Source organism: Pseudophryne corroboree, chromosome 10 (assembly GCF_028390025.1).
Source record: "Pseudophryne corroboree isolate aPseCor3 chromosome 10, aPseCor3.hap2, whole genome shotgun sequence".
Taxonomy (NCBI): domain Eukaryota; kingdom Metazoa; phylum Chordata; class Amphibia; order Anura; family Myobatrachidae; genus Pseudophryne; species Pseudophryne corroboree.
In genome coordinates, this window is record NC_086453.1 from 338,561,735 (window position 1) to 338,575,172 (window position 13,438).

The window sequence follows — 13,438 nt, forward strand, 5'->3', positions numbered from 1 at the left end:
CTTGTACTTTGTGAAAAAAATTATCAGCATTGCAGCTGAGCAGATCTATGTAGTGTGTGGCTGCAAGGGATTGGGAAGGGACATCACAGCGAAGGAAGGGGAAATGTGGGAAGGGACATCGTAGCATGGGCTTTCTGTGGGATCAGTTTTGTCATGCCCATTCCCCACGAGGCATGCGCCTTATGTCCCTATTGGAAAAATGTGTGTGGGGGAGAGGGTGCCGGGGCAATTCTTTTTCTGGCACAGGGCACCAATATGCCGGCAGCGGGGGCGAGCGCAAAGTGTCCCCTTGGGGATTGCTGCGCTCGCCACAGGATCTATTCCTGCTCTGTAGGTGTCGTGGACACCAACAAGTGGGAATAGTCCTGTAGCGCCGGTATTCCGGCTGGCGGCATTGCTGGCTGTTGGGATTTCGGTGTCGGTATCCTGACCGCCTTGATCCCCAACAGCCGGCAAATTAAACATGTTACTCTGCAGCAATAAAGTATTGCAACGCCGACACCATTACTGTATGTGTCAGTTATCATCCATAATATAAACCAGTGTGTAGGGGCAGCTCTAGGATTACAGATGCTGTGCACAGTATAATCACCCCCCCCCCTTATTGAGAAATAAATACATTATAAAGGTATTTCTAACAACTGATTGTGGGCAGCTATTGCTTCTCTCCACAACAGCTGGGGATAAGAGGGGTGTAGTATGGTATGCCGGGAGCCCAACCGCTGGCATACCGACAGCGTGGCGAGCGCAAATGAGCCCCTTGCAGGCTCGCTGCGCTATTTATTCTCTCTCCAGGGGGTTGTGGACCCCCACGAGGGAGAATATCTGTCGGTATGCCGGGTTGTTGTGCGCCGGGATCCCGACATTCGGCATCCTGAAGACCACCCGATAAGAGGGCAGGGGATAAGAGAGACTATGCTTGGCTGAGGGATCACACTCCTCTGTGTGTGTAGGTTATGATCTCGGTGACGTAGCAGCATACGATGTGGGCTGGGATCGCGGTGACGTAGCAACATACGATGTGGGCTGGGATCGCGATGACGTAGCAGCATACGATGTGGGCTGGGATCGCGATGACGTAGCAACATACGATGTGGGCTGGGATCGCGGTGACGTAGCAACATACGATGTGGGCTGGGATCGCGGTGACGTAGCAACATACGATGTGGGCTGGGATCGCGATGACGTAGCAGCATACGATGTGGGCTGGGATTGCGATGACGTAGCAGCATACGATGTGGGCTGGGATCGCGATGATGTAGCAGCATACGATGTGGGCTGGGATCGCGATGACGTAGCAGCATACGATGTGGGCTGGGATCGCGATGACGTAGCAGCATACGATGTGGGCTGGGATCGCGATGACGTAGCAGCATACGATGTGGGCTGGGATCGCGATGACGTAGCAGCATACGATGTGGGCTGGGATCGCGATGACGTAGCAGCATACGATGTGGGCTGGGATCGCGATTACGTAGCAGCATACGATGTGGGCTGGGATCGCGATGACGTAGCAGCATACGATGTGGGCTGGGATCGCGATAACGTAGCAGCATACGATGTGGGTCATGATCGCGGCGACGTAGCAGCATACGATGTGGGCCGTGATCGCGATGACGTAGCAGCATACGATGTGGGCCGTGATCTCGGTGACGTAGCAGCATACGATGTGGGCCGTGATCGCGATGACGTAGCAGCATACGATGTGGGCTGGGATCGCGATGACGTAGCAGCATACGATGTGGGCCGTGATCTCGGTGACGTAGCAGCATACGATGTGGGCCGTGATCGCGGTGACGTAGCAGCATACGATGTGGGCTGGGATCGCGGTGACGTAGCAGCATACGATGTGGGCCGTGATCTCGGTGACGTAGCAGCATACGATGTGGGCTGGGATCGCGATGACGTAGCAGCATACGATGTGGGCCGTGATCGCGGCGACGTAGCAGCATACGATGTGGGCCGTGATCGCAATGATGTAGCAACATACTATGGGCATAATTCAGAACTGATCGCTAGGCTGCGTTTTCGTACAGCCTGTGATCAGGTCTAAACTGCGCATGCACCGCAATGCGCAGGCGTGTCACACGGGTACAAATGGATCACCGCTCAGCGATGGGTTTGTGCGAAGAATCCATTCGCACGGGCGTTCGCAAGGAGACTGACAGGAAGAGGGCGTTTGTGGGTGTCAACTGACCGTTTTCTGGGAGTGTTTGGAAAAATGCAGGCGCGTCCAATCGTTTGCAGGGCAGGTGTCTGGCGTCAGTTCCGGTCCCGGACAAGCTGATGTGATCGCAGCGGCTGAGTGTAAGTCCTGGGCTGCGCAGAGACTGCACAAGATCTGTTTGTACAGCTCTGCTACACATGCGATCGCACACTTGCAAAGCGAAAATACACTCCCCTATGGGCGGCGACTATCTGAACGCAGGACTGCAAAAAAAAAAAAAAAAAAGATTTTAAACCTACCGGTAAATCTTTTTCTCATAGTCCGTAGAGGATGCTGGGGACTCCGTAAGGACCATGGGGATAGACGGGCTCCGCAGGAGACATGGGCACTTTAAGAAAGACTTTGGATCTGGGTGTGCACTGGCTCCTCCCTCTATGCCCCTCCTCCAGACCTCAGTTAGAGAAACTGTGCCCAGAGGAGACGGACAGTACGAGGAAAGGATTTTATTTAATCCAAGGGCAAGATTCATACCAGCCCACACCAATCACACTGTATTACTTGTGATATACGATCTAGTTAACAGTATGAAAAAACAACATAGCATCGGTCCAAAACCGATGAAACTATAACATAACCCTTATGTAAGCAATAACTATATACAAGTCTTGCAGAAGTAGTCCGCACTTGGGACGGGCGCCCAGCATCCTCTACGGACTACGAGAAAAAGATTTACCCGGTAGGTTTAAAATCTTATTTTCTCTAACGTCCTAGAGGATGCTGGGGACTCCGTAAGGACCATCGGGATTATACCAAAGCTCCCAAACGGGCGGGAGAATGCGGATGACTCTGCAGCACCGATTGAGCAAACAGGAGGTCCTCCTCAGCCAGGGTATCCAACTTATAGAACTTTGCAAAGGTGTTCGACCCCGACCAAGTAGCAGCTCGGCACAGCTGTAGTGCCGAGACCCCTCGGGCAGCCGCCTAAGAAGAGCCCACCTTCCTAGTGGAACGGGCCTTAACCGATTTTGGTAACGGCAATCCTGCCGTAGAATGCGCCTGCTGAATCGTGTTACAGATCCAGCGAGCAATAGTCTGCTTTGAAGCGGGAGCGCCAACCTTGTTGGCTGCATACAGGACAAACAGCGCTTCTGTCTTCCTGACTCTAGCCGTTCTGGCCACGTAAATTTTCAAAGCCCTGACTACATCAAGGGACTCGGAATCCTCCAAGTCACGCGTAGCCACAGGCACTACAATAGGTTGGTTCAGATGAAAAGATGAGACCACTTTAGGTAGGAATTGAGAACGAGTCCGCAATTCCGCCCAATCCATATGGAAATCCAGATAGGGGCTTTTATGTGATAAAGCCGCTAATTCCGAAACTCGCCTAGCCGAAGCCAAGGCTAACAACATGACCACCTTCCAAGTGAGATATTTTAACTCCACCGTTTTGAGTGGTTCAAACCAATGTGACTTAAGGAAGCTTAACACCACGTTACGGTCCCAAGGCGCCACCGGAGGTACAAAAGGAGGCTGAATATGCAGTACTCACTTCACAAACGTCTGTACTTCAGGAAGAGAGGCCAATTCCTTTTGAAAGAAAATGGATAAGGCCGAAATCTGAACCTTAATAGATCCTAACTTTAGGCCCAAATTCACTCCAGTTTGTAGGAAGTGAAGGAAGCGGCCCAGATGGAATTCTTCAGTAGGAGCATTCCTGGCCTCACACCAAGAAACATTTTTTCGCCATATTCGGTGATAATGTTTAGATGTCACATCCTTCCAAGCCTTTATTAGTGTAGGAATGACCTCATCCGGAATACCTTTTTCAGCTAGGATCCGGCGTTCAACCGCCATGCCGTCAAACGCAGCCGCGGTAAGTCTTGGAACAGACAGGGCCCCTGTTGCAGCAAGTCCTGCCTTAGAGGAAACGGCCACGGATCATCTGTGAGCATCTCCTGCAGATCCGGATACCAGGTCCTTCGTGGCCAATCTGGAACAATGAGGATTGTTCTCACTCCTCTTTGTCTTATTATTCTCAACACCTTGGGTATGAGAGGAAGAGGAGGAAATACATAGACCGACCGGAACACCCACGGTGTCACCAGGGCGTCCACAGCTACCGCCTGAGGATCTCTTGACCTGGCGCAATACCTTTTTAGCTTTTTGTTGAGACGGGATGCCATCATGTCTATTTGGGGCAGTCCCCACCGACTTGCAATCTGCGCGAAGACTTCCTGATGAAGTCTCCACTCTCCCGGATGCAGATCGTGTCTGCTGAGAAAGTCTGCTTCCCAGTTGTCCACTCCCGGAATAAACTCTGCTGACAGTGCACTTACATGATTCTCCGCCCAGCGAAGAATCCTGGTGGCTTCCGCCATTGCCACTCTGCTCCTTGTGCCGCCTTGGCGGTTTACATGAGCTACCGCGGTGACATTGTCTGACTGGATCAGAACTGGTTTGTCGCGAAGTAATGCCTCTGCTTGACGTAGGGCGTTGTATATGGCCCTCAACTCCAGGACGTTGATGTGGAGACAAGTCTCCAGGCTTGACCAAAGACCTTGGAAATTTCTTCCCTTTGTGACTGCTCCCCAACCTCAGAGGCTTGCGTCCGTGGTCACCAGGATCCAGTCCTGAATGCCGAACCTGCGTCCCTCTAGGAGGTGAGCACTCTGCAGCCACCACAGGAGAGATACCCTGGCTCTGGGGGACAGGGTGATCCGCTGATGAATTTGTAGATGTGACCCGGACCACTTGTCCAGTAGGTCCCATTGGAAGGTCCTCGCATGGAACCTGCCGAAGGGAATGGCTACGTATGATGCCACCATCTTCTCCAGGACTCGAGTGCAGTGATGCACTGACACCTGTTTTGGCTTCAACAGGTTCCTGACCCAGAGTCATGAGTTCCTGAGCTTTTTCCGTCGGAAGAAAAACCCTTTTCTGTTCTGTGTCCAGAATCATGCCCAAGAAGGTCAGACGAGTCGTAGGAACCAGCTGCGACTTCGGAATATTGAGAATCCAGCCGTGTTGCTGTTACACTTTCAAGGAAAGTGACACGCTGTTCAGTAATTTCTCTCGAGATCTCGCTTTTATGAGGAGATCGTCCAAGTATGGGATAATTGTGACACCTTGCTTGCGCAGGAGCACCATCATTTCCGCCATTACCTTGGTGAAAATCCTCGGGGCCGTGGAAAGCCCAAACGGCAACGTCTGAAATTGGTAATGACAATCCTGTATCGCAAATCTCAGGTACGCCTGATGAGGTGGATATATTGGAACATGAAGGTACGCATCCTTTATGTCCAGGGATACCATAAAATTCCCCCCCCTTCCAGGCTGGCGATGACCGCCCTGAGTGATTCCATCTTGAATTTGAACCTTTTCAAGTATAGGTTCAGGGATTTTAAATTTAAAATGGGTCTGACCGAACCGTCCGGTTTCGGGACCACAAACAGGGTTGAGTAATATCCCCTCCCTTGGTGCAGTAGGGGAACCTTGACCACCACCTGTTGAAGATACAATTTTTGAATCGCATCTAACACTAACTTCCACTCTGAAGGAGAAGCTGGCAGGGCTGATTTGAAAAACCGGCGAGGGGGCACCTCTTCGAATTCCAGCTTGTATCCCTGAGAAACAATTTCTATTGCCCAGGGATCCACCTGTGAGTGAACCCAGATGTGGCTGAAAAGTCGAAGACGTGCCCCCACTAGAGCGGACTCCCTCAGGGGAGCCCCAGCGTCATGCGGTGGATTTTGCAGAGGCCGGGGAGGACTTTTGTTCCTGGGAGCTAGCTGTGTTGTGCAGCTTCTTTCCTCTGCCCTTACCTCTGGCGAGAAAGCACGATGCACGTACTTTTTTGCTTTTATTTGAACGAAAGGACTGCATTTGATAATGAGGCGCTTTCTTAGGCTGTGAGGGAACATAAGGCAAAAAATTCGATTTACCTGCCGTAGCTGTGGAGACGAGGTCCGAGAGGCCTTCTCCAAATAATTCCTCACCTTTGTAAGGTAACAACTCCATATGCTTCTTCGAGTCGGCATCACCCGTCCACTGTCGGGTCCATAAGACTCGCCTAGCAGAAACAGACATAGCGTTTATTCTGGAACTCAGTAAACAAATGTCTCTTTGAGCATCCCTCATATATAACACAGCATCTTTTATATGCCCTAGGGTCATTAAAATGGTATCCTTATCAAGGGTCTCAATTTCCGCTGATAAGGAATCTGTCCATGCCGCTACAGCACTACAAACCCAGGCCGACGCAATTGCCGGTATGAGTATTGCACCAGAATGTGTGTAAATGGACTTCATGGTAACCTCCTGCTTGCGGTCAGCAGGATCCTTGAGGGTAGCCGTATCTTGGGATGGCAGCGCTATCTTTTTTGATAAGCATGTCAATGCTTTGTCTACCCTAGGAGAGGATTCCCACCGTATTCTGTCCTTTTGCGGGAAAGGATACGCCATAAGAATCCTTTTGGGAACCTGCAGTCTTTTGTCTGGGGTTTCCCACGCTTTTTCGCATAATTCGTTCAGCTCATGTGAGGATGGAAAGATGACCTCAGGCTTTTTCCCTTTATACATGTGTACCCTCGTGTCAGGGACAGGGGGTTCCTCAGTGATATGCAAAACCTCTTTTATTGCAATAATCATATATCGAATACATTTAGCCACTCTTGGCTGTAATTTTGCATCATCATAGTCACAGATACCGAATACGTGTCGGTATCTGTGTCAACTATTTGGGATAGTGTGCGCTTCCGAGACCCCGAGGGTCCCGGCGACATTGGGACAGACACGGTTTGACTACCTGACTATTCCCTAGCCTCAGCTTTGTCTAATCTTTTGTGCAATACATTCACATTAGCACTTAAGACATTCCACATATCCATCCAGTCAGGTGTCGGCGCTGCCGACGGAGACCTTACATTCATACACTCCTCCTTAGGTGAGCCTTCAACCTCATACATGTCGACACACGCGTACCGACACACCCCACACACACAGGGAAGCTCTTTTCTGAAGACAGGTTCCCCACCAGGCCCTTTGGAGAGACAGAGAGAGAGTATGCCAGCACACACCCCAGCGCTATATGACCCAGGAAAAAACACAGAATGTTTACCCAGTAGCGCTGTTATGAATGTATATGCGCCAATTATGTGCCCCCTCTTGAAAAAACCCACTGTCACCTCAGTAAGCAGGGGAGAGTCCGGGGAGCTTCCTCTCAGCGCTGTGCTGTGGAGAAAATGGCGCTGGTGAGTGCTGAGGGAGAAGCCCCGCCCCCTCGGCGGCAGGCTTCTGTCCCGCTCAAAATTCCCCAAAACATGGCGGGGGCTCTTTATATACATGTACAGTGCCCAGCTGTACATGTATATATGTACTTTTGCCATTAGAGAGGTTTTTATTGCTGCCCAGGGCGCCCCCCCCCCCCTGCACCCTTACAGTGACCAAATTGTGTGAGGTGAATGGGAGCAATGGCGCACAGCTTCACCGCTGTGCGTTACCTCTATGAAGATCAGATGTCTTCTGCCGCCTCTGAAGTCTTCGTTTCTTCTCATACTCACCCGGCTTCTTTCTTCCGGCTCTGCGAGGAGGACGGCGGCGCGGCTCTGGGACGGACGGCGAGGGTGAGACCTGCATACCAATCCCTCTGGAGCTAATGGTGTCCAGTAGCCTAAGAAACAGAGCCTTGAAACTCAGAGAAGTAGGTCTGTTTCTCTCTCCTCAGTCCCTCGATGCAGGGAGTCTGTTACCAGCAGGCTCCCTGAAAATAAAAAACCTAACTAAAATACTTTCTTAACAGGAAACTCAGGAGAGCTCCCTGAAAGCACCCAGTCTCCACTGGGCACAGTATCAAACTGAGGTCTGGAGGAGGGGCATAGAGGGAGGAGCCAGTGCACACCCAGATCCAAAGTCTTTCATAAAGTGCCCAAGTCTCATGCGGAGCCCGTCTATCCACATGGTCCTTACGGAGTCCCCAGCATCCTCTAGGACGTTAGAGAAAACCCTAGCGAGCTAACATGCCTGAATTAGGCCCCGTGTGGGCTGTGATCGCAATGATGTAGCAGCATACTATGCGAGTTGTGATCGCAATGATGTAGCAGCATACTATGTGAGTTGTGATTGCAATGATGTAGCAGCATACTATGTGAGTTGTGATCGCAATGATGTAGCAGCATACTATGCGAGTTATGATCGCGATGACATAGCAGCATACGATGTCGGCTGGGATCGTGATGACATAGCAGCATACGATGACACAGGAATTTCGACATGGGCTGACCCTTTCTCACACACAAAATACAGGGTCGAAATTCTCGACCTGGTAATTTGTATGTCTGTGTGAAAGGGAGGGTCAGGCAGGTCCCGGCTAAATGACCTGGCATTGAAATGCCGTGTAATTGCTGGGACTTTCAGACTTTTCTATCTGAAAGTGGTATTGGTAAATGTGTGAATTAGACCCTGAAACACAAAATCAATAAAAAACTCAACCAAAAATCAATCGTCAATCCAAATCGACTTATACTAAATATACCCCCTGGTCTCCCCGTCTCATGTTCTTTGTGTATTACACACCCTGCTGCGTATCCTCTGTGTATTACAGACCCTGCCTTGTGTCCTATGTGTATTACTGAATCCTTACTCTATTCTTCCAGATTACCCTCCTCTATTGTATTCATTCTTACCTACTCTACCGGATTCTCAGGTAGTCCCCCGCAGTCCTAGAAGAGAGGGCATCCCTCCCGCATTCTGCCCACTTTCCAGTGAAGTGGGCAGAATGGGGTGAAAAATATTGCGAAATCGTGAAGCCGGTGAAGGGGGCGGAGCTTAATGACATGATTATATTTTAATTGCGTCATTTTCGCTCTGCCCCATGCGAATATTGCACAATCAAGGCCTTTTCATGACAAGTGGGCGGGGCCTAATGGCACTATTCGCTGTACAGTGCCACATACATATAAAAATGCCCCAAAATGGGTGCCTCCACAGTGCCAGATACACATATGTCCCAACAGTGCCAGATACAGATATGCCCCCAGGGCCAGATACACATGTCCCCACAGTGCCGAATATGCCCCCAGTGCCAGATACACATGTCCTCACAGTGCCAGATATGCCCCCAGTGCCAGATACAGAAATGCCCCCAGTACCAGATATGCCCCCACAGTGCCAGATATGCCCTCCAGTGCCAGATACACTGCTCACCTCGCCGCTGCTGTGAGTGGAGGAGAGCGATGCGTGCGTCTCTCCTGCCCCTAAGTCTCCGTTGGCGGTGCGGGTGTCTATATTCAATTAGACGCCAGTCCGTAAGCCAATCAAAGCTCGCAGTGCGGCAGCCAGAGCCTTAGCTGCCGGTCGGCTAGCTCTGATTGGCTCACAGACTGGCACTGAATTGAAGATGGACACTGAGGGTCAGGAGGCGCACGCTGCGCTCTCCTCCCCTCACAGCAGCAACGTGTTAAGCAGCACTTGGAGAGGAAGGGGGGACTAGAAGTGTATGTGTTGGACAGCGGTGGCTGGGAGCCGACCGAGCCGCATGCGGAGGATGAAAAAGCTGCAGTCAATGTTATGACTGTGTTTATTTCCATGCGTACACCTCTGCTGAGTAAGATGGCGCTGTATAAATAAATGTTCATAAACAAGTGACTGGAATAAATTCAGCGTTAATATTTTCTCCTTGTTATTTCTCTTACAGTTCCTCCCCAAATCTTAAACATCTCTTCAAATGTTACTGTGAATGAAGGCAGCACCGTCGTCCTCCACTGTCGGGCCACCGGCAGACCCGACCCCACCGTGACGTGGAAACATTTTTCTGGCAAATGTAAGTTGGAACATGAGTGTGTGTGTTTGTTGCCTTGTTTGAGAGGCATAACGGAACCTGGCGCACTGAGAGGGGCTATTCGCTGCCACTGAAGCGACACATCTGTGTGATGCGTTGACATGATTCCCTCTCCCTGTGCTGTGTGGGATTAGTAATGGTATTAGATGTATGGCTGCGCTAAACACCGGAGGGTAAATTTACTAAGATGGGAGTTCTATTTAAGATGGAATGTTGCCCATAGCAGCCAATCAGATTCCAGGTATTATCTTTTAGAAGGTACTAGATAAATGAGAAGTAGAATCTGATTGTTAGAAGGTACTAGATAAATGAGAAGTAGAATCTGATTGGTTGCTATGGGCAACATCACATCTTAAATAGAACTCCCATTTTAGTAAATTTACCCCCGGGTCTGAATACTTCTCCCTGCTGCATCAGGTGATCCCTAATCCCTGCGAATCCTCATTCCCTTAACGTTTCCCAGCGTGGACAGACAAAAGCAATGGAGCTGTGCTTTCACAGCAAGCTAGATTCATCCAAACATATGACAAAGACAATGAGGCAGGGAAATCTGTGTTTGCACTAATGTGATTCTCATGCACCTCGGTAACTACAGCAGGTTCCTATCGCCGGGAGTCTTACACCAAAGCTGCCAGTCATGTGATACGTGTGAGACCTTACCGGTCATATATAATACAGCATGAAGGCATCATGATGGCAGGGTTCTGACACGCTGGAAGGCCAGGCCCTCCCAGGGGTGATTTCACGGTCTGTCTTTGATATGGTGATTAGACAGCCTTTTAGGTAAAGGGACAAGTGTGGTTGGTAAGAGGCTGGCACATCTATGGCAGAGGTTGGAGGAAGACTATAATGCGTGTCCCTGAGGGCTCAGCTGGTGAGAGGGATTTAATGCTTGTATCTGGCTTTGAGCTGCTTTCATGTGAAGATTCACAAACACCTTTCCCCCCCAGCTCCCTTGGTGGTAAGTTTTAATTGGAACATCATATTTAATCTTTGTAATTATACCGAGTAACTTCACAGCAAGGTCAGCTAACAGGAGATCCAGCCGGGGCCTCGTATCGCCAACCTCCTCCAACAACGTGAGTTATCCCTCGGTAATCCGGCACAATGCATCCGGAGACCATCCGTACTTATGGCTCTTTATTGCGGGATCCTGTAGAGAATTTGGGTGATAAATCTTCATCTTCATCTTCCCCAGGACTGCACATGAATAAGGATGCAGAGGTGTCCCGGAGCAGCTACGCATGCCATTACAGTACTGCAAGGTTTTACATTCTGCCTCCTATCTGCTGCTTAATTAGCTCTCCTAAACCCTCCACACATTTAAATAAAACTCTCATTTTACCCAACCTGAGAAGGACACGCACATTTGCATATTAAGTGTAAGATCTAATTAAAACTCTACACATTTCTATTTCCACTTTCCTCTCTCTGCAAGTTCCCTTGAGCTGCTGGCATTAGAGAAACTGTCGGCTGTCCCCATTCTGTCACAGCGAGACGGGGAAGAGAGGGAAACAGGACAGAGACAAGGAGGCAAAAGTTGCAGGAACCAGGAGAAATGAGAACAGGGAATTGAGGCAGAATTGTACTAACCTCTCATGGTAAACTAATTGCACACAGAAAAAAAACTGGGAACAAATGGAGAAAATAAGATGCTGAACGGAGAGAGAAAAATGATAAATTCAGCACAGAGAGAGGGCTGAGCCGCACTACCGGGAGAGATGGACAAGCCGGTAACAGGCCCATGCCTGGAAATGAAGAGGAGGAATTAATGCTATATACAATGAGAGTGTCAGTGACAGGCACAAGATCTTCTGGAGATGGAAGAACATATTTTGGCCCAGTGCACAGAGTGAAGTTGCTATTTATATGCAGATAATTATGGATGGGATGTATTCCCAGCTCAGCCCTGCATGGGGCTGTGAATCACTACTGAGCGCCAGTGAAACTGTGAAAACCTTCGCTCTTCTCGGCTGCCATTTCCCATGCATTATTTAGAGAGGCAGGGAGGTGTTTGATGCTACAATAACAGACTGCAGATGCTTCAGCAAGCACAGACTAGACCAGCCTCTGCTCATGTCACTGTAAGGGCTCTGCCACGGTCTGTCGCCACGATACTGTGGATGTGTCACATGTGGACACATTGAGGCTTCTTGAAAACGTGGGATTCACTCTGTGCAATTACTCCTGCTGTCACCCTTCCTTATTATTTCCTTGTACCGAGTATATGGTGGGCACGGAAGTGCCTGTGCCACTGTTCTCACCAGAAGATAGTCGGAGTCGAGTTCAAAAAGAAAAAAATTGTCGTCATATATGTATATATATATATATATATATATATATATCAGCCAAATCAGCACTCACTTCCTGAAATTTGAACTGCTCTGGTAAACTCCATACACATATATTACCCAGCAAGCGGCGGCACTCAGAGACTTATGTCAGCATGTAAGCAAATAAAGTGCAAAAGGTGTATTTATTCCATCACTCCATTCCGGAATGGAATGATGGAATAAATACACCTTTTGCACTTTATTTGCTTACCTGCTGACATAAGTCTCTGAGTGCCGCCGCTTGCTGGGTAATATATGTATGTGTGTGTGTGTGTGTGTGTGTGTGTGTGTGTGTGTGTGTGTGTGTGTATATATATATATATATATATATATATATATATATATATACTGTGACAAGAACACTGGGATAGTGTTTGAGGGCAGGTATATTTGTCCCAGGTTCTTGTCTTACATGTTTTAGAAAATGTTAACTTCTAGGAAAAATGCTTTTTGTTTTGTCTGAACCTTTTCAGTTTGCTGTAAAAGCTGGGTAAAGGCTCTGAGAGAGAGATAAGGCGAGTTCTAGACATTGGGCCCAGTTCGGGTCTTTGGCCTCACAGAGGGCTAATCAGGGTTTCAGCTGTGTAAGAGTGATATAGTGCTTCTAACCTGATTAGTATGGGCAGACTGCCTGGGAAGGCTGCAGGATCTGTGTGTGAGAGACACGCTTTCTGATGCAAGTAAGCTATACAGTATGTACTGAAGAACTCTGTGTTTTGTTTAGTGACAGTTAGGAACATCTTATGTTTAGTTAGTGCCGGACAGGCAAGGTAATTTTATTTTGGGGTTTGTTTTATTTTCTGTTTCAATAAAACTGGCCGGGGTCAGTTGTACCAGAAACTGGACTTGTGTTGTTCCTCAGCTGCTGCGTGCTGCCATATTCCCCAGGAAAAGGCACCTTGCACCCCTACAGTGTTACAACTTGGTGGAGAATGCGAGCAGGCCGTTCTGCGCATAAGTGAAAGCAGCAGCTTTGTGAGGCCTGCAGAAAACGGTGGTTTATGCAGATACAGCCCAGTGTGAAGTTACTGAGACTCACCCCTGAGGGTTTGATATATGTCCTGGGTGAAAGCAGCTGCAAAGCCGCCTGAAAAATCTGTTGAC

At 49.2% G+C, this 13,438-nt stretch overlaps 2 protein-coding genes across 6 annotated transcripts in view; one reads left to right on the forward strand and one right to left on the reverse strand.

The window, feature by feature from the left end:
* OPCML (opioid binding protein/cell adhesion molecule like) overlaps positions 1-13,438 on the forward strand; it is a 994,952-nt gene that overhangs the window by 958,344 nt on the left and 23,170 nt on the right. For all 5 annotated transcript variants that reach the window (XM_063943620.1, XM_063943621.1, XM_063943623.1 and 2 more), the window contains one exon: positions 9,858-9,983. In XM_063943620.1, coding sequence (XP_063799690.1) covers positions 9,858-9,983 — 126 coding nt within the window. The remainder of the gene's footprint in view (positions 1-9,857; positions 9,984-13,438) is intronic.
* The window catches only part of NTM (neurotrimin), a 1,318,058-nt gene that overhangs the window by 65,047 nt on the left and 1,239,573 nt on the right, over positions 1-13,438 (reverse strand). The window lies entirely within an intron of this gene.